General features: G+C 43.4%; 1 protein-coding gene across 2 annotated transcripts in view; it reads right to left on the reverse strand.

The window, feature by feature from the left end:
* PDE5A (phosphodiesterase 5A) overlaps positions 1–21,202 on the reverse strand; it is a 127,314-nt gene that overhangs the window by 21,686 nt on the left and 84,426 nt on the right. Inside the window, exons 11-14 of one of the 2 annotated variants that reach the window (XM_043438404.1) lie at positions 16,593–16,739; positions 11,083–11,208; positions 9,253–9,347; positions 1,258–1,345 (exon numbers count right to left, since the gene is read on the reverse strand). In XM_043438404.1, the coding sequence (XP_043294339.1) occupies positions 1,258–1,345; positions 9,253–9,347; positions 11,083–11,208; positions 16,593–16,739 (456 nt within the window). The remainder of the gene's footprint in view (positions 1–1,257; positions 1,346–9,252; positions 9,348–11,082; positions 11,209–16,592; positions 16,740–21,202) is intronic. The other variant, XM_043438405.1, reaches the window with a different exon arrangement.

Consider the following 21,202-nt stretch of genomic DNA (forward strand, 5'->3'; position numbering starts at 1 on the left):
AAAGAGAGCCAAGGAACCGTAGCAGAAAGGAGATGAAAGTCACGACTCAGAGTTCCAGGAGCCGAGGAGGAAGTCATAAGGCGATACACTGCGAGAGGCGGCCACGCGTATTACAGGGACGTCAGGGGAAAAGCCCACGGTTAGGGCGTGTGGCCATGATCATGGTCTTACTCATGAGAAAAGATCCTGTGTTAGACCCCTACGAGGCACAGAGAGCAGGCCTAAGAGCACCAGTCTGCTGAGCGTTCTGGGCCCCCTTCTTTACTGTTCTCCAGGACGTGGGGACTTGAGCGTGAGAAAGGAGACAGAGAAGCATAGGGACGGATGAGGGAGGCCAACCAGGGCAGGAAAAGGACCTGCAGCTTTAAGTCAGGTCCAAGATCTGTGCTGTTCCACAGGACTGAACATTCTGGTTTCTAACTTGAAAACCGTATGCTGTATTTTGTGATGTAAAGCAGTAACTAGAAAGCGCTTACTTAAAAAGAGTCACCACAAAAGTCATAAGCCTCTAAGTTTTCTAGGGCTCAGGGAAGAACAAACCCAGTGACAAATGTAGAAATGGAGATAAAATTGCTTTAAAATCACATGCCACGCATTGTGCCTTTTCAACATAAGCGTCTACAACTTTCATTTTTTTTCTTATTATAAAGGTAATATATGCATTCAATGGATAATGCAAATAATGAACAAATCCGAATCAGAAAATTAAAAAGCTAATAATTTAAGTAGACCGAGACAGCCATTGTGAATGTTTTGGTGTATATCATTTTAATATTTTCCTTAACATAAATATGACTAGCATAGCATATCACATGCTTTCTTACATTGATATTCATTTAGCCAGTGTTGAATAACTTTATTCCTTAACAGAAATGTTTATTAGTGGTCAGAAGTTTCAATAAAAATAGGAAAAGGTATTGCCTGTGAAAGACATTTGAGAGCAGTATAAACCACATCATTTGACAAAAACAACTAACAGAGAACCATAAAATACCAGATTTGTTTGTTTCTAATTTGGAATAACCAAACTGAGGTAAGTAACCGGTTTTCCCTTATCAGGCAACATTAAGACAGTTTTGGTTTCTAGAGACGTAAGGCTGTGAAGATCTCAAATGTTTTGGCTTTGCCTTTCTTACCCAAAAAGGAATAAAGCGTGCTCAAGAATTTATGATGCTGGGAATAAATCCAAAACTTAAAAATAAAACTGAATTTATAAACTCTCTTTTGGAAGTCCACAGCCATAAATTAGGTACTTACAGGACTATTAAGGATCATCAGGCACTGATCAAAGTGATGGTGCTCCATGATTGAATGGCAGTACAGCTGAGCAAGTGGGTGCTCACTTCTGAAACGTGGTTAGTTGAAGAAAGAAAAAAAAGTTTAAAATATGACCAATTTCCCCAACATATATCAGTTATCAATGTCTTACTGGTTAACTGAAAAAGAGGCTACTTCATAAAAATTAATCCAGCAATTTTCTCTCCTTCTGCTGGAAAGACTGAGGTCATTTCTGGGAAATACATGTCAAGAGTCAAATTGTTTTCAAATATCAATGTAATTGCTCCCTGTTCCCAGTACAAGCAATTTCACTGGTTTTTATCTTTATTAAGATAATGATAGTAGAAGGAATAAGAACAAAGGATTACTTTCTCTACACATGAAAAAAAAAAAAAAAAACCTGAAACAGCTATACCAACAATACAACTTCAAAAGTGCAATTACTTTAAAATCTGAAATAAATTTCCATATAAGCCTTTGTTCTGAAATAAGGCTGAAGGGCAGTGTCTCTGCACGTGCATGTAAGAGTTATGAGCGGTAAGAAGCAAGGGAAAGGGGGACAGTGGGTGCACGTCTCGCCCACTGGAGGGAGGAAGGAGACAGCCAAGTCAGAAAAAGCCCCCTGTGGGATGCAGCTTATTTCAGTGCAGGACTCCATGCTGAACTTGGGGAAAACGGTAGAGACCATTTGGCCAACTAAAGTGGTGTGTGTGTGTGCTAAGTCACTTCAGTCGTGTTCAACTCTGTGTGACCCTGTGGACTGTAGCCCACCAGGGTCCTCTGTCCATGGCAAGAACGTTGGAGTGGGTTGCCATTTCCTTCGGGATCTTCCTGACCCAGGGATCAAACCCACATGTCGTACATCTCCTGCATTGGCAGGTGGGTTCTTTACCACTAGCGCCACCTGAGAAGCCCATATTAAGTAAAGGGGTGAGGTGGGGATATTACAGTCAGTTCGTTATGTGTAACAGTCACAAATCAAGTTCTGAAGCATGATAAGCAGAGTCCTCTGTCTCCTATTTCTCATGACCCTTCACGTGGGAATATAAAGCACCATTTCCACTATTTGTTCTTTCAAAACAACAGAAAAAATTATAGTTCCTGAAAGTCTGTTTCTTAAATTTAGAGGACAGGGGTTTATGAATTGTAAAGCATCATACAAGTGTTAGATAATACAACTGATTAGTTATTCCTTTATACTACTATATGAATCATTATTTTACTTTGCATTTCATTTGTTGAAGATAGAGACACTACCCAAAAAGGGGACACAGGAAAAAATAAGCTAAGAGTGAGAGCAGCTTAAGGGAAAACAAAAACAGTAAAATGAAAATAAAGGTAAGAGAGTGGATAATTTATCTCCTCCCGATAGCACCACCAACGCTGCTGACTCCCAAGCTGCCACGTCTCATCGTCGTCACAACCTTTCTCCCAAAGTAGCTCCTGCCTTGTCTTCTTTGCTCCTTTCTTATCTAGTAAGTTGTACCATAGGTCAGATCCTGTGCTGATCACTGGACAACGGGAAGACCATGGGATGAACTAAAACAAGCAGATCTATAAGAAAAATTTGCTGGAACCATTCTGGAGATGCATGGAGTCTACTGGGATTTAGTTAGGAACCTAGTGGGAAACTGTTTTAGTACCCAGGTAAGAGACAGCCTGGATTAGAGTGGATTTGGTAGAATTTGGCATTCCACTGGACTTGGTAGAATCCCAAATAGAGTTGTTTAAGGAGGTAGATGAGTCAGGAGCTGGCAGTGAGTCCTGGTGTTGGGAACTAGTGGAGATGAGAGAGATGAAGGGGGAAAGCAGAGAGGGTGAGTTTCTGCATTGTCATTTATTGACCCAGGGGAAAAATGGAGAAGACAATTTAGAATGGGGGTGAAGAAGGGAAGCTGACTGGATGAGTGCTCGATCTATTGATTTTAAGGTGGCTGCAGTCCAACCACGTGGGTATAAATGTCTGGACTGGAAAGACTTGGGTCACATTGGCATGCTTGGAAATCTAAGCCGTTTGAGCAGATGAGGTCTCCAGGGAGGTGGCCTGGGCTTACAGAGGGCCCAGCATAAACAGACCCCACATCCTGCCTGGAGTCTACAGTCCCTGCTGTGGCAACGGTGTTTTCTCTTCACTCGGACCAGATCCACTAGTGTCGCTCATGTTTACACTTCAGTAAAACTACTGCAGCCTTCCTCATTCCCTTCACCTAGGAAAGGCAAAGCTCCTAGAGTATCTGTTATTTTCATTTATATGAGAAACCTAAGCACATCCAGTATCACCATCTGTCTTACTCTGCTGGTGGTTTATAAGTTAGACTGTATTCCTTTTCAGTTTGGTAGATTCCTTTTCTCTAATGATAACAAATACTCTCCACTAAGAGCCTGTGACATGTCCAGCCCTGTGCTAAGCAGTTGGTTTGATTTTGACGATGCTCTTGTATAGGACGCTTTCGCTCACCACGTCACATCCTCAGTCCCACCTCCTACTGCAGCCGCTGTCCTAGCGTCCAGCATCAGGCCTGCTGCGACACACGGTGTGAGGAGCCCGTGAGGAGGTGCCCACGGGTCCAGCGAGAACGCCTCTCAGCTCTGCCCACAGGCACACCCTGCCCTCAGGCCGCTCAGCCCGGAGTGTGAGGAGGGAAGGCCTGTGGAGGTCACCTGTGACCCGGGGCTATGGCATGGGTGGCGGGCTGCCGCCTCGCCGTTCATCTCTGTCCCTTTGCAGACAGCTCTGCGTCTCCCGTCCTGAGACCGCTCACAAGCTCCTGGCAGGCGCCGGGCGCCTGTGCGGGTGGAATCTGGCCCCCTTGTCCTCCTCCTGCCTCCCCTCCTGTCCGTTTCCCACCCTCAGGCCTGCATTTCTGCCCCCTGGGATCACACGCACCCCTAAGCTGTATGCATGCCGGCTTCTGTCCCAGGCTGTGCTCCAGGGAGAGCCAGCCTGAGGCGTCGCTACAGCATTTAGCATTTGTTTTTTTAGACAACCTAGAGTTCAGAGAGATCATCTAACTTGTTCAAGGTCAACACAAATGGCAGAGCTGGGGTTCACACACATCCTCTTTACCACGTGACGCTGGCTCGTGACACCAGCACTGCACACACAGCACCTACTCACCGACCGAGTAGCCAGACTAGAAACACAGGCAGGTACAGTGGAAACATGTTTAAAATTTTGAATGCATATTGCGTTTTTACACCATGCAGAAAGGACTGTTTCACATTAGAGAAGATTCTTGGCTTGTGAGATAAACAAATGCAGATTTACTTACATTTTTACATGTTTACACACATGGTTTGCCTTTACTTAGGTTCTAAAACTATGGATTTATGAATCAATGACAGGGTGACAAATGCCCCAAATTCTGTCTTTACAAAGATATTCATGGAAATCAGTGTATCCTCTGTCCTGTCACTTTCTCACTCTTTGAAACACGAGGCTACATCGCCTCCTTCTTCAAGGTCATGTCACAAGGACACTTGAAGCCACTCCTGCTGCAGGACTGTTCCCCGACTGCTGTTAGTGAGCAGTCATGGGTGAGCACACCCTCCCTGCCCCTCCTCCTGTCCTGCAGCTGCTGCTCCATCTCTGACCGGCGGTAAGACGCTGGTGCGGAAATCAGGCCAGTGCCTTAGAAATCAGGAGAAAATAAAGTGCTGGGAGAAAACACAGCCGGCCCGGCACAGTACTCCTTTTCACTGGCTCTGACAGCCATCCTTTAATCTGGCTTCTCATCCATATATATTGCTCTGGGCTCAAATCTCTCAGCTACTCTTTGTAACCCATGCCAACCCATTTAGTTCTCAACTTCATAATTTCTCTCCAAATCACCACGATCGCCTGTCAGTCAGGGCTTATTTTATGTTCCTGTTCTCTGTGATCACGGATACTCAAGCTGAGGAATCATTTCACCCCGTGACTCCAGCTCTCTGACCTACTGGGCTCTGCCAATTGTCTTTCTTTCACAGCAGGAGACATTCCCTTCTTTGTTCCACAGCATCGAGCTGCTACCAGGCACGGTCTTTCTGCTAGTGCCTGTCCCTCTCTGGGACAGAGCAAGGTCTTGAGCTTCTTGTCTGTCCTGTGAAAATAGCTGAAATTTGCTGAGCGGGTAATCTGTGCCAGGTACTGTTCCAAGCACTTTGCATCAGTTTATACTTCTTAATCCTCGTAGGAAACCCTGTGAGACAGGTATTATTCTGTCATTATTCTACTATACAGAGAAGGAAACACAGGAACTTTAAATGACTTGGCTCAAAGACATATGGTGAGAGGAATCAGGATCTGAATGTGCACTCAGGCTGGTCTAAGGACTAACTGAACTCACGTATATAAAGTGCTAGAAAGAGTTCCAAATGCCACAAGGCTAAAAGCTATGACTATGTTGAGGTTAACTTCTATTATTGTTATTACTATTATTATTAGCTACTGACATTAAGACTAACTGAACTTGCACATTCTTCATATCCAGACCTCCAGTCTCCCAAGCTCTCCAGCGTTACCAAGGATGACCTCATTCCTGGCTCAAGTACACGACTCAGTTTGAACTTCACGGACTGTGTGGTTCCTGTGCTGTCGTTGCTGCCCTTTGAAGCCTCTGAGATCCTGCTGACCCTCTGTGGCCACCGGCCCATTCATGACCCAGCTCACTGTTGCTCCTCCCTTAGAGAGCGGAGGGGACCACGGTGCAGGGGGGGTTCTTCCAGGACACTCACACACACGTGATCGGGCTGTGCTTACCAGGAAGTTCTTTCGTTCTGGTTTGGCTGAATCTCTAACCTTGAAAGAAAAAGCCTCACTTGGCCATCCTACGTCTCCTAACCACCATCCTGTGTTCGGGCTCCTCTCCCCTCGGTGCTCCCCCAAGGACACGGCGTGCAGACACACCTCCCAGCTCGCTCTCTCATCAGTGGCATCGCCGTCACTCATTTCCCGGACCCAGCATTAGGATTTCCCCCTTCCTTCTTGCACATAACTAACTGTTCAGTGTTAGATTTAAACCGTTTCCTTCCTTCCTCGAGCTGGTATGTGATGGTTGTATACACCGGGCTTCCCCTGACAGCTTTCTGGCTGAACTCTGTGGTTCTAATTATTACCTGTTTATCTGGCACCATACTTTCAGATTTTTTCTTCTTAAGCAATGCCATTAACCACTCAGTGGTCACTACACCAAATAAAATGCACAGCCTGGTTTTCTAGCCCTCCCTCAAAAAGGTCTTCTAACTTCTGCTTGTTTATCCTCTTACTTTTCATTCTGACTAGTCAGGCTAGCCATCACTGTTGTTCCAATGAAAATGCCCACTTCCTGGTATTTCTGGAATATCTTCATGTTCTCTCCTCTCCAAGTCTTCCTCACTTCAAAGATCTGGTTTAACTCTGACTTCTTCCATTCACAGTAAAGATGGGCTACGCTGATCATGACCCATCTCCTTCTCTATTGAACACTTCCAGCCCATGGTATTAAAGAACAGAGGACTTACCAGATACTTTGACATTAATCACCACTGTTTGAGGAGACAATAAACGTTCCTGGAGAACAGGGATTGAATTTTACACGTTTATAGCTCTCTGCCTAACAAAGTACAGGCCCCAGTAACCGCACATTATCCATCTGCCTAAAATGTAGGATAATTTCACTATATTTATGTTTATAAAACACAAATCCTGAATCTAACCAAGTAAATGTATCTACCACAGTCCTCCTATATGGACTACAGGCCTGATGGGGGAAAATTTCTCTGCACACGCAGATGTCTGTTCTTCAGCCACTTGTTCCTGGGACTGTCTGTTTTTAAAAGAATAATCCAGTATCTGTCTGAAACCACTCTTCCCATCATCCAGCCATGTGGGGGAGGAAGGCGCAGGCAGTGACCTCTCCCCCCGAGTATTTCACTGGCATACTCAGTGCTCCTCATAAAGGCCCTCTTCCTGGGCCAGGGAGGAACCAGAGAATCCCATCAAGAATCTAAACAGTTTCCTAAGCAAGGGATAGCTTACTTCAGATTTTCTGAGGATGTCTTCAGGAAGAACAAATGACACTAGTTCTCTTTCTAACGTTGCTACTTCATAAGGGCTTTTTCTCTTTTTGATGTATTAACTTTTATTTCTGTGCCGCCTTTTATTGTTTTGGTTTGAATATTTGATAAAGGTCTGGACACAGTACACCTTTGTAGAAGCCAGCTCTTTATATGGAAATGTTTCTGACACTCTTAGTCTCCCAAGAGTCCCTTGGTTAAGAAAATTCTCCTGGAGATACCACTTGTTTATCACCAAGGAAAGAAAAAGAGAAACATCCCTGGAACATTCTTGGCTTCCTCTACTCAAACCACAGGGATGTTGGAAAAAATAAGTATCCCTGAAACTCCTTTAATTTATTTTTAAAAGTTGTTATTACTTGGTGCAAGTCTACTTTGCGGTATATGTGGAAGTAAGATCCTGCAGTTTTTTTCCCAGGACTTTTTTTTTTTTGAAAAGAAGATGACGTTTCTCCAGATGTTCTTTCTGGGTGATTATTTTTAAATAAACAAAGGGAAAAAATAGCTGAGTACTTTCTTTCGCTCTGAAGCAGGGCAGTATGGCCATCCATACACTAACAGTCCACATCCTAATGACACGATGCTCAGGGCTGAGCAAAGAGAAGGCCGCCCGGCTGGCTGACCCTCAGCCGCTCTCGACTCTCCGCTACACGTCTGCACATCACCGTTCCCTCTCGTAACTGCTCCTGTGCTGAGGGGAGGCTCAGGATCAGTCACGTGATACAGCACTGAGGACAAAGGGTATATCACACAGCCAGTTCTCCCAAACCTTAGATTTTTAGAGAGCAAACAGCTAGCCTCTGGCAGCCAGGCCAGAGCTTGCTATCTTTTCCCATCAATGGTTAGCAGAGGACATGGTTGCTACATTGCTACAATTCTTTCTACATCAAGTTTTCCACTTACTGTATTTAGATAAAGGGGATGTGATTAGAGAGCTTTCTGAAGTTCTCTCAAGATATCAGATATCTGGAATTTCCTAGCGAGATATATGCATTAGCTGAATCACTTGCATACTTTAAAAAATGTTCAATAATAAGAAATTTCGCCAAGAAATGTATGCTTTCAACTAATTTGCTCCAAGAAAATAAAAATGTCATGATAGCATTTATGATGTCATAAATCTGATGATTACCTTTAGTATCACATTTGCCATTGCAAATGTTATGTAAGCACAGTCCACAAGAGAGCCTGAAAAACTTGTCTGCAGAATTATTATCTTACTCTCAAAATCAGTCCCAAAGCAGGCTTCTGATGATGACAGGACTATCACTAGCAACTGAAGCTAAGGTTGATTTTAACACTGAAAAATGTACCAGGCATTCTACCTGGTAATGATGTGCGTTATGTCTTAAAAAACTTACGTCCACCCCATGAGTAGGAATGCTGCAATCTTGACTTCACAGAGGTGAGCGCCCCTGCTCGGTCACACAGGGACTCTGTGGCGAGGGGGAGGACGCGAATCCAGGTCTGACCTCAGAGCCCAGACTGGCCAGTACCGTGGTCTACTGCCTTCACTAAGACCAAAAGCCTCTTCACGGATGGCACTTACTAAGGACTCCGGATCCAGCTAAGCACTTTTCAAGTACTATCTTTTATTCCAGGGTGAAATTCTACCTTTTCTGTACTAGTCTTAATAGTTTTCCAATGAAGCTCTTAAGCCTAGTGTTCATAAACTAAAGAAAAACTCCTGGTAATTCTCCAATGAAATAAGATTCTCAACGTAAATACTTTTCGAACTTCAGGCCAGAGATGTTCCCGATGTAACGTTGGACTTGCACTATTTTTTCCATTTCCCTTAAACAAAACCAGAGTATGTTACAGGACCTTGACCAACTGAAATTTCGTATCATTAAAATTTGCTGTGGCTTCTACTTTTAACAAGACAGCCCTAGAATTTAAAAGAAACACCCTCTTCTGCCACCGGGGCAAATGTCTTACCGCTGTATGTAAGAGTTATTGACACCGCGGTGATCCAGATCATGGCTTAAGGCAGCAATCAGCAGTGCGAGTGTCTCCAGGTCCGTCAGCCTGTTCTACATGACCGAAGACCGTGGGGGAGAGAAAGAAAGAACCGTTTGGTAAAGTGCATTATACTACCTCTTTTCACCCAGCACGTGGTTTTGTCCTCAGCACTTGACATATATGCTTCTTTCTAGTCACAGAGGACTCACGCTAGAATCCTTTCCTACAGGGATTGAATCAGTCATATTTTGTCTTCAGAATGGGATCGTTATTATCAACAGAAAAAATTAAGATGCCTCACATAATCAACAATCTGCCCATGTGCAGTCAATGTTTTTAATTCTTAATTATCTATATACATGTAGAATAATCCAAACTTCCAACAACTGTCTTCTCTCTGAACTTTTGCAGGGAACTTTCTGCAGTTCCCTCTAGATTCTGTGGCCTTTTCTGTCTGCCACTTGCTATATACTTCACTCTTTCATTAGAAGCACAGATGTGATTACTAGCCAACAATAGGAAAAAAAGATGAGGAATGAAAATTTGGCTTTGAAAAGTTGCACAATATATTCCAAAGCCAAATACAGGTTATTTTTAATACCTGCCATTTGTATTATCTACTCAACTATTCTCCTTCATTAGTAAGAAAACACAGGTGAAATTATTTTCAGCTCTGTTCTGTTGGACCTCTTAACATCCTACATAGTAATATCTACAACAGGTACAGAAATCACCATTCTGTTATTGTTCACAAAAAGCAGGGACAGGCTTCAGTGATACAGTCCTCACGACTGTCTCAAACCCCAAAATAAATGCACCCTATTTCTTATAAATGTTAGAGTAGGAAAATACAATCATGGTATTTGATATGGCTTCTTAAGATAACAATCACTTTTTTTTTTTTTTTTAGCTCTAGCCAGTTAAAATGTGCACTCAATGAAAGTCAAGACAGAGGATAACATTTTTATAGAGTTTGTTAAATAAAAAAGAGCATGGAAGCTCTGAATTAAAAACAGTCATATGATGGATGCCTGGAATCACTTACCTAGAATAACTAGTCAATTCCCACTGAAGTTAGAATCTAAGGCCAGAGATATGAAAAATCTGACCTGGAAAGGAACGAATTACTTGAATGTTTTCTGCACTGATCTTCCTTGTAAAAGTCTCTGGTCACATGTATGAAACCAAAACCTTTTCCATGGAATGATATAAAATTAGTGCTCCAGAGAAAATGTGGTCAAGAACCCTGGGCCCATCTATGGAGCAGAGTTCGGGACCTGGGTGGTTTTTGAGAAGTTCTGCTGTGGAGCAGTTTAACTGTGACTGTGAGAAACGGGATACTTTTCCTTCTACTGTAGAGTCTCCTCTGAAGGAGGCATTTATTTGGCCAAAGACTATTAAGTTTAACATGAAGCTATTTAAAAAAAAAATTTTTTTTAATATGCAATGTATATTATATATGAAAGAAAATTAGAAATTATTTTGCCATATTAGTCTTCTTGAATTAAGAGACGCAGGAGACAGGGTTCACTCCCTGGGTTGGGAAGATCCCCTGGAGGAGGGAATGGCTACCCACTCCAGTATTCTTGCCGGGAAAATCCCACACACAGAGGAGCCTGGTGGGTCACAGTCACATGGGGTTGCCAGAGTTGGCCATGACTGAGCACAAGCACACACAACACAGTTTACTTCTAAGTGGCAGTAAGTATTATTCTCAATCATCACCAGTGCACATTAAAAAAAACTGGAAGAATGTGCGGTAAAGCAACAAAATGTCTTAAATATATAAACGACTCTGAGAAGTACCTGAATTTTGCCTGCTTTTAGTGCGGCAAACATGCACTGAGCCGTATTGAAGGCATGTCTCCAATTATGATAGGCGACGTTCTTCCGATAGTTCTTCTTCACACTTAAAATCCACCTGCAGAGGACCTTTAGGAAACAAAGGGTAAGGAGTCAAAATAACTGCTAACGCTTATCCTACACTGACTTCGTGCACTGCACAAAGTACTGGCATCTGACCCCAGGACTCCGTGGGACGCACTGCAACTGAGGTAGCTTTACAGGTGACCAAACTGACATTCCGAGAGGCAGCTTGCCCAGGGTCACGGTGCATGTAAAGGATGGGGCCGAAATTCAGATCTTGACAACAGTTTGATTCCAGAGTCCACCACGCAAACCACGGGGCCAACTAAACTAGATGTAAAAGGCAAGGCAGCGCTAAGAAACGCAGGGCACAGACTGGCTTCATAACGGGCACTGTGTCCCCATGCAATCAGTCAGGACAGCCCGGCAGTCACAGGCGCACGGACTCGGCTCGGGGCCCTGCAGGCAGTCACCCTCCACTCGCATGCCCTCATTCTCTGTCTGCGGAGGTGTTCCTGAGGCTTCTCTGGGACGGGCTGGGGGCAAGGCACGCAGCACGTATCCAAGGACAAACTGAAACTCCAAGTGGCAGTCTCTGTTCCTTTTAAATGGTTCTTAAATATTCAGGCAGAGTTACTGCTTGGTTACCAAGAAGTAATTAAAACACACACACACACACATAAAGCCCTGGTGTGTGTGTGTGTGTTTAATCTATATATTTTTAAAGATGGAGGGAAAAAGGACAGACTGTTCAGAAAATCTCACAAGCTGGGTTTAATTCAACTCCTAAGTGGTGGATTTAACAAAATTCCCGGGGGACTCATGGGCCCTCAGCATGATAATTTTGTGTTTTTGTTAGCGTCAGAGTCTGCCTCTCTTCAATTCTGAATGATTTACTATGCTTTGGAGGCACTCTAAAAATAAATATGTACTTCTCCCTATGTATATTTATGGGGATATTTCATACACAAAAGCCATTGCTCTGGGGAATGGAAAAAGTACCAGGGAAAAGAATCCTGCTTTAATAATATTCAACACAGTTTGATTGGCTGCAAAAGTAGGCCAAAAAACAAGGTTTCTTCTTTGTTGGTACAAAATTGCTTATAGAGGATTTGGCAGAAAAATCAATGCTTTCATACCCTCCCTTTTCTTCTCAGGTCTCTCTCTTCCTGTTCTATGACGCAGTTCACAGAGAATTCTGACAAAAGGAACCCAAGTGTCCTCAAGCTCTTTTACCCACCCCTGAGTAACCATATTTCCCAGAGGATTTTTGAAGGCTAAGACTGACATGTGCTGACCTGAAATACACTATAGCATGACCATTTCTGAATAAAGTTGACCCTGAAGATAATAGATTCATCTTATTAGGAGAATTTTAAGAAAGAATTATTAACTTTCTTTTGATATGTTTAGAAAGTATACAGTGAAGTCTTGTAGAAAACTATCTAGTTGCTAAGTTGTGTCTGATTCTTTTGCGATCCCCTGGACTGTAGCCCTCCAAGCTCCTCTGTCCATAGGATTTCCCAGGCAGAATACTGGAATGAATGGGTTGCTATTTCCTTCTCCAGGGGATCTTCCCGACCCAGGGATCAAACCCATGTCTCCTGACTTGCAGACAGATTTTTTATCACTGAGCCACCTGGGAACTCCCGTTGTAGAAAATTACTGGCAATTAATCACAGAATCAAGGAAAATAAGCAGGAAAGCCCAGATATTTAACCTATGGGACTATCTCTCTGCTGTTGCTGCTGCTAAGTTGCATCAGTCGTGTCCGACTCTGTGTGACCCCATAGACAACAGCCCACCAGACTCCTGTTCCTGGGATTCTCCAGGCAAGAACACTGGAGTAGGTTGCCATTTCCTTCTCCAATGCATGAAAGTGAAAAGTGACAGTGAAGTCGCTCAGTTGTGTCCGACTCTTCGCGACCCCATGGACTGCAGCCCACCAGGCTCCTCCGTCCATGGGATTTTCCAGGCAAGAGTACTGGAGTGGGGTGCCATTGCATATCTCTCTACTAATCATAAAATCTGTAGGCATAATTATATAGGCATGTATAGCATATAATGGGAAATAATGGACAAAATAATTATGACACCTAATTCCTAATGGACTACTCTATTCTTCTTCTTTTTGAGGGCCATGCTGCACAGCTTGTGAGATCTTAGTTTCCTGACCACGGGTTGAACCTGGTCATCCTAAGTGGACCTAACCATTGGGCCACCAGGGAACTCCTGATTCTGCTTCTACTGAGATGGGCCTATTGAACTGAGTAACCCAATGACCACCCCATTGTATCTAATTTTAGTAACTAGATTCAAGTACAGTTTTGTATTCTGTTATCAGAATGTTCTTAACAGCATTTAGGAAAATTATGGTCAGATCTGTTAAATGGTTGGTGGATATGCCTGGAATGTTCAAACTTGTAATACAGCCTTTCGTAGAGGACTTATGAACAGCTGTGAGCAGTTTGAAGACCCTAGGGAGCATACTCAATACAGTGAATCAGTCTCCAACAATGACAAAGGCTTCCTAAGTCCTGAGCAACATACTTAAGATTCTGTGGGAGAAAGCAAAGAAAGAAAACACAGTTCGGCTCCTGCCTTCAAGAGTTTCAACCAGTAGCAAAACTAACAAAAGCACACATATAAAGGAAATAAATTCACATAAAAATGAGAACACGAATTTATAAACTGTCAACAGGATTCCAAGTGGCATGAAGTCAGTCCTAGAGTTTTCCCAGGAATAGAGACTTCTGTGTCATGCTTCAAGGAAAAAGTATGCTGTGGCACAAAGTGGAGTGGACTTGGGGAGTGGACCATCCTGTCCATTCGTGGGAGGAATAACTTGTCAAAGACAGAAGGCAAAGGAAAACAGGCATAGCACAGCAGATTGGTAGAGGAAAGCAACAGAATCTGTTTCAGAGATCCATGAGAGTTACAGGAGAGAAAAGGTCTGGAAGCCAACAGGGACAAGATTTGCCATATCTTTCAGTAGGAAGGATTCTTTGTCAGGGCACTTTATGATGCTCACATCTTTTCTAGCAGCAACATTTTAATTACCATCCTAAAATTATATCTGAAATGTATAGTGGCAATAATATCTGAAATAAAACGGATGAGTCACCAAGGCAGGAAGGTCCATCAGAGTAATAGAGACGTTCAAGCTGACACTGGCCAGAATCAGAACAGTGGTTACTCAAATGGAAAAGCAGAGGAGATGAATGAGACACCGAGAAACACCTGCCTAATGGACAAACACTCAGCAAAAGGTAAAAATAAAACAATGTGAGAGAAATTCCAAGGACTACCTTCTTATCTAACACTCAAATGCTATCTAAAAGCTTATTTTTTAAAGTTTACTTTTAATTGAAGGATAATTGCTTTAAAGAATTTTGTTTAGAGCTTATGTTTTTAAGAAATAAATCAATTTATGTAATAATTTCATAAGTAGGTACAAGGATCATACTCCTGTTCTGGCCAGGCCCTTTCAACAGAGCCATTACCAGTGCAAAGTATGGGAGATCGCAGGAATGGAAAGGGACCTGAGTTGCTATCTAGACTTATGTAAGTCCCATAACTAGCAAGCAGCAGAACTGAGACTCACATTTAGATCTTCTGGCTCTAAATGAGATCTTCATTCCATTAATAAAGGCTTTAATACATGAGCCCTGTCACTTAAAACAGAGAAATCTGACCATGGGTAATATAACCATGGTCAAATTTGACTTGAAGGGATTAACTTTCTACTTAATACTTTTGTATTAAGCAAAATATACAAGTGTGCACACATACAAACAGACAATCACAGAGATGCATGTATAATTCTCATAAGACCCCCCATAGGGAAAGTCATACCATTATTTCCAATTAACAGATTACAAAACTTGAAAATGTGAGCAATTAACTGCCCAAAGAAATGAGAGCTAATCACCAGTAGAGCGATGACTCAAATCCAAGAATCTTCTACTCCATCATGCTATGTCTGGAGCTTCCCTGGGGGCTCAGACGGTAAAGCGTCTATCTGCCTGCAAGGCGGGAGACCCAGGTTTGATCCCTGGGTCGGGAAGATCTCTTGGCGAAGGAAATGGCAACCCACTCCAATACTCTTGTGTGGAAAATTCCACAGATGGAGGGCCTGGTAGGCTGTACAGTCCATGGGGTCGCAAAGAGTCGGGACACGACTGAGCTACTTCACTTTCACACTATGTCAGTTTCTTCATTTGTAAAACAGGGACAATAATAACCAAAGAATCTTTCTTGAGAGGTTCTTGAAATAATTAAATGATATGATATCCCTTAATCAACACACTCTAGTAGAAGTGAAGGATTACTAGAGTGTACAGATTCTATTTTCACCCAAGAACAATACAAACTTTGGTTAAATTGAAGGAAGAACCAGATTTGGGCCTCCAGTAATACCAGAAATGACACTGTATTAACCTTAACTATGTTAGAGCTCAGTTCTCAGACCTCAGTAAGGCTCTGAGATCAGGGACAACTCATCACTAAAGTGTGTCCCTAGCACAGTGCTGGGCACACGGTTTATTGTTAATAAATTTTCATTTTATGAATTAATGGAGTGCTGGATAGTGGAGGCCTTCAAGGTATTTACATATCCATATAGGAAATCCGTACGAGGAGACTAGACATTCAACTGACTGGGAAAAAAAAAAAGACGGCTTTAAAGGCAAATTACTGAATTTCTTTTTCATATAGGCCTTTCTGTTCTCCCTTATTATTTGATACAATAACACAGGCATTATGAAACAAACTAGAATTCCCTGATATCCCCTCAACTGGTATGAGAAGGGACTGATCTCAGTCTTGCTGTTTTTGAGAGGCAAGTAAGGTAATTGGCTGGAGTTAAAACCAGTCTTCTTCACTCCACATGTGTGACCCTGTTTGAACCAAGAGCTTGGCTTCACACCAGCCCCTCGGCTCCCTCCTTTCCAAAGGCGTTCACTCTGTTTGGGTCCTTCTTTCTACTGTGTTGTCATAACCTCTGCAACTAGATCATATTACTTCCCTGCTCAAGATTCCTCAGTGACTCACCATTGTTTTCAGCATAAAATCCAAACTCCTCTAAGCAGCGAACGAGGACCCAGGCGGCCGGCTTCTCTCCCTCCCCTCCAGCTGCTCTCCCGGCACCGTCACCCCGCGCAGCGCTCCCGCCCGCCCCGCCGTCACCGTGCTCTCGGCCGGGGACGCCCTGCCCTGTTCTGCAACCTGCTGCTCGAGGCGGTGGGGGACGCAGCACATGTACATGTCCTCCCAGGGGTGGATGGTTTCCCTTCAAGCATCCTGGGTCTGTGCTGGTGATAGTACATGAATCTTCATTCATACTTCGTTCATCTTCATTTCATACTGAAACTTCATTCCATGCTAGCGCCCGAAATTAACCCTCTCACACACACACACCCCACTTCCAGAGCGCGCCGCTGCGGCCCCACCTCATGTTTCATCTGGAAGCTCTGCACGAGGTTGAGGTCCGTGAACATCCGGATTGTGCACAGCGCTGTGTCCAGGTCGGACAGCTCGAAGTCGCTGAAGCCGAAGTCGGTGATTTTAAGGGTCTGGGCAGACGGCACCACAGCAGCCTTGGGAAAAGCAAGGGGAAGCGACGAGGTGAGGCTGTTAGTCAGAGCAGCACAAACGACCGCGTTTTCTTGCTTTGCTTTCGGAAATGGCACGTTGGACTTAATTTTTTCTTTTAACGTCATACACTAGAAATATTTTACTATACAAGTTATTCCTTTTTTTTTTTTTTTTAAACTGAGCCCTGTGTGGGTAAGTGATATGTTTCCAAGTAAGGCCAGGTGGAGAGCGGGTAACTGTACCTGGAACACCAGGCAGAGCTAAGGAGTCCAGTGACCCGACCGCTTTATATTCCTCAGTGTCGATTCACGCAACAGAAATGTACTGAGTACTTATTCTGGACCCGTCCCAGTACTACGGACTGAGAGTAAGTAGTGAGCAGGGTAATGATGACATTCTAGGCATTTTATGTTTAATTCTCAAGACAGCCTTATGAACTGGATACTCTAGCTCCATCCTTGGTTTGATTTTTAATCATCTGGTGGTAGTAAACACTTGCAATTTCTTCAAATACACACCTTGCTCTTTTTAAAAAATCAATGTTCCTTTTACCTCCTGCTTCTCCTACTTTCTTTAACTTCTTTAAGACACGGTCCCCATCCAAATTACAGTTATTAATAAATGCCCTTCAGAGCCAAGCCCACTGTGGGAATACCTGTTTAATCACACAAAATTCACTTCAATGTACTTTCCTGTTTATCTGCTCCAAACCACACTGGACTGACAGGTGGGGCTGAATCTTACACATCTTTGTATCCATTGTGTCCACTGATGGATATAGTTCTGATATTTGTTAATATGAATACTTATTAAATGAATGGGAGGGGGGGGAAAATCTCATTCTCTTCACTTAATTTGAGTTACAAGTTATAAGGTCTGGTTTTAAGGTCCCAAATCCTCCTAGAAAGGTGAAGTCCATCAGTTTTGAGTTGGAAAACTAGCAGATGCATTCATTCCAATCTGTTTTGTCTGGTACTGGATATTTTTAAAAATCACCATTGTTTGTTATACTATTTAAAAATTGGGAGATTTTAACAACAAAGCAGTATTTCTGGTCTTTCCTGAAAAATCAGGCCACGCTGAACTTCAATTCCCATGAAGCCACAGCGAGCTCTCCTCCCCCACACCCCCACCCCACACCCTTTGGCCCCCTCAGACTAAGCAGGTTTCACTCCCAGATTCTCTGCCAGGCCCCCACCAGCATGAAAACTTACAAGAACCTCACTCCTCAACCCTCTTGACTATTTACTCTGCCAGCACTTTAGCGGCCTTAGCCACATCTGGCTGAAATTCATCTGATAAAAAGAGGCTTTAACTTGGTGTGGGGCAGAGGGGAGAAAATACAGAAATCTCAGCCAGGTTCCTGCTGATGTTTTTTCCTTGCTCTTCTCTAACCCCATGAAGTTTCCTCTGAGTATCTGCCATATGACTTCTTTGCTCTCACTCCATCTTCTTGTGAAGTGAAAAGGTCACACACAGAGTTATAAAACCTTATGGAGCAACCTAGAGCTTTCCACTGCCAAGCTGCGGGCACGTGCACATTTGCTGTGCCATCTTGACTGGCACCTTCTACTTACGCATACCAGACGTGTTTCAACTTTAAAAGAATGTCGCCCTCTTCATACTCCAAACTAAGTCTCTTTCCCCGAGCCCAAATTTCACGAGAAAATACGCCCTCTGTCCAGCCAACTGCACGGGCTAAGGCATGGGCTCAGGAGGGGAAGGGAGGAAGACAAACGTCTGGGTAAATGGCTGCGTTGTCTACAGCAGCCTTCAGCATCACAGACGGAGCAGGCACTGGAGTGGGGCTCGGAAGTGTGGAGGTGGGAGCAAACCTACCTTTAACTCAAAGCAGATAACAGCTGCTTCTCTTAAACACTGCATAAGAGAACAGATGTTCATTCCTTAGGGCATCATTATTCTTAGAGCAGGAAGTTGTCTCTCTCTCCTTCCACAAAGGATATTCTAAACACCACGGGATGAGGACAGCCTACATGCCTGGTGCCTTGCTCCGTTACACGGCACTAATTCCTGACCACTCTCCTCCCAGAGAAGACTCTTTTCTTCTGCTTGATCAGCCTCGTCACACCATGACTCAGCCTTTCGAGCTGACCTAAGGGGGATGTGCAGACATTTTCCTTCAGGACCTTGTGGTCAGTGATACAGAGGTTCCGGATTCTTGGGAACGATTGCTAATAAGTCATGAGAAAGTCATACCTCATTAAAGCTCTCATAAATTGCTTCTCTGACCATCACAAGAGAATTCAATTTTGTTTGCCCTGAAAGGGCTTGGGATACAGGGAATTTGAAATAAAACATACTACTTTATTTGAAATAAAACATACTGCTTGTCATTCTAACTTACCATTTATAAAATTTAATGTTCTACATCTTACTAATAAGCAGGGGAAAAGATGTGGTGTGTCTGGGAGAGGTTATATATATACAATTCTGGGTTTTCATAGCTTCTTCCTTTCAGGGATGGTTTGATTTGTCAGAATTTGCAAAGTGAAATCTTTGGGGGATAATACAACTTATGATATTGAAGATTTAACAGAAATAACATTTTATAGATTCTGTAAAGCAATACAGTGCTATAAGTATGTGTATGTATTATAACTGAATAACCCAGTTCAAAACTTCTGGAACTATGATACCACCTAACACTGTTCAAAGGTCTTCCCTGGTAGCTCAGTGATTAAGAATCTGCCTGCAATGCAGGAGACACGGGTTCGATCCCTGCATTGGGAAAGTCCCCTGGAGAAGGACATGGCAACCCACTCCAGTATTCTTGTCTGGAAAATCCCATGGACAAGAGGAGCCCGGTGGGCTACAGTCCACGGGGTTGCAAAAGAGTAGGACAAGACTTAGTGACTGAACAACAACACTTCCATACTGCTTATTCTCCCATGTGAGAGCACAGTGCTTGTGAATTCTTAAGCAAAAGCAATTAGGTATTTGCCTGCTTTATTTGGATAGAGTTAAGCCTTTCTGAGTTGGGCATTCTAATCCGTGTCAAATTAACCAAATACTGAATGTAAAACAAATATACAAAGCTCCTTGGATTAAATATTTAACCTGGCAAACAGTTTAGTAATATAATGTCACTTTTCTTCTGAGTCCTTTAATTACATCTGCCACTCAAACTAATAAAGAAACTAGTAATAAACTATTAATAAAGAAACTATTCCTTGTATGACTCTTTAGAGGAAATTCATTTTAAGTCCCTTTTTTATTATGACTCCTTTTTCTAAGGCCTTGATCACTTTTCACCATTTTTGCAAAAATTAAAAACAAAGACAAATAACTCTGGAAGTGGAATTCACTAAGGGTGAAACTGGACACATTGCTCAAAACCAGTTGTTCTGGACGACCCTGGTGGTCCAGCGGTTAAGAATTGTCTGCCAATGCAGAAGATACAGGTTTGGTGCTGGTGGGAGAGGATTCCACAAGCCACAGCCGCCTAAGCCAGCACTCCGCAACAAGAGGACCACCGCCGGGAGCAGCCCCGTGCACTGCAGTGGAGAGAGCGGGCACGCGGAAGGCCCAGCCCAGCCAAGAACAAACACTTTATTTAAAGGGACTTCCCTGGTGGTCCAGTGGCTAAAAATTCACCTTCCACTGCAGGGGACTCAGGTTCAATCCCTGTTCAGAAGACTAAGCTAAAGCCTGCGCACCACAACTACGGAGCCTATATACGAAAGGTTCACATGCCACAACTAAGACCCAATACAGCCAAAAATAAATAAATATTAAAAAAAAAGAACAGTTGTTGTGAATACCATCTGACTCATAAAGAACTACATAATAAACTGATCCTGAGCCAGCAACATCCCAGATCAGCCACCACATTTGCATTTTGGCATAATGATGCGAAGAGTTGACTCATTTGAAAAGACCCTGATGCTGGGAAGGATTGAAGGTGGGAGGAGAAGGGGACAACAGAGGATGAGATGGTTGGGTGGCGTCACCAACTCAATGGACATGGGTTAGGGTACATTCCGGGAGTTGGTGATGGACAGGGAGGCCTGGCATGCTGTGGTTTGTGGGTCGCGAAGAGTCAGACACGACTGAGTGGCTGAACTGGTGATGATCATAAAAAGAGAAATCTAAAAGCAAGGTGAAGCACACAGTGAAGCAATGTTTGCTGTCAGGGGCTCTGGTCATGATGTCCCAATGACTGTCACCCTGAACAGGCCATTCAAGCTTTGCCTGTTTTCTCACCTGTAAGATGAGGGGGCAGGATCAGATCGTCGCCAAGGTTTAATTTACCTCTGTGACCACACAACTAGGATTTCTTTTTTTTTTTTACATATTTATTTATTTTATTTATTTATTTGGCTGTTCCCAGCCTTAGCTACAGCATGTGGGATCAAGTTCCCTGACCAGGGATTGAACCCTGGCCCCCTGCATTGGGAGCACAGAGTCTTAGCCTCTAGACCACCAGGGAAGTCCCACAACTAGG

This window comes from Cervus canadensis, chromosome 19 (genome assembly GCF_019320065.1).
Source record: "Cervus canadensis isolate Bull #8, Minnesota chromosome 19, ASM1932006v1, whole genome shotgun sequence".
NCBI classification, from domain to species: domain Eukaryota; kingdom Metazoa; phylum Chordata; class Mammalia; order Artiodactyla; family Cervidae; genus Cervus; species Cervus canadensis.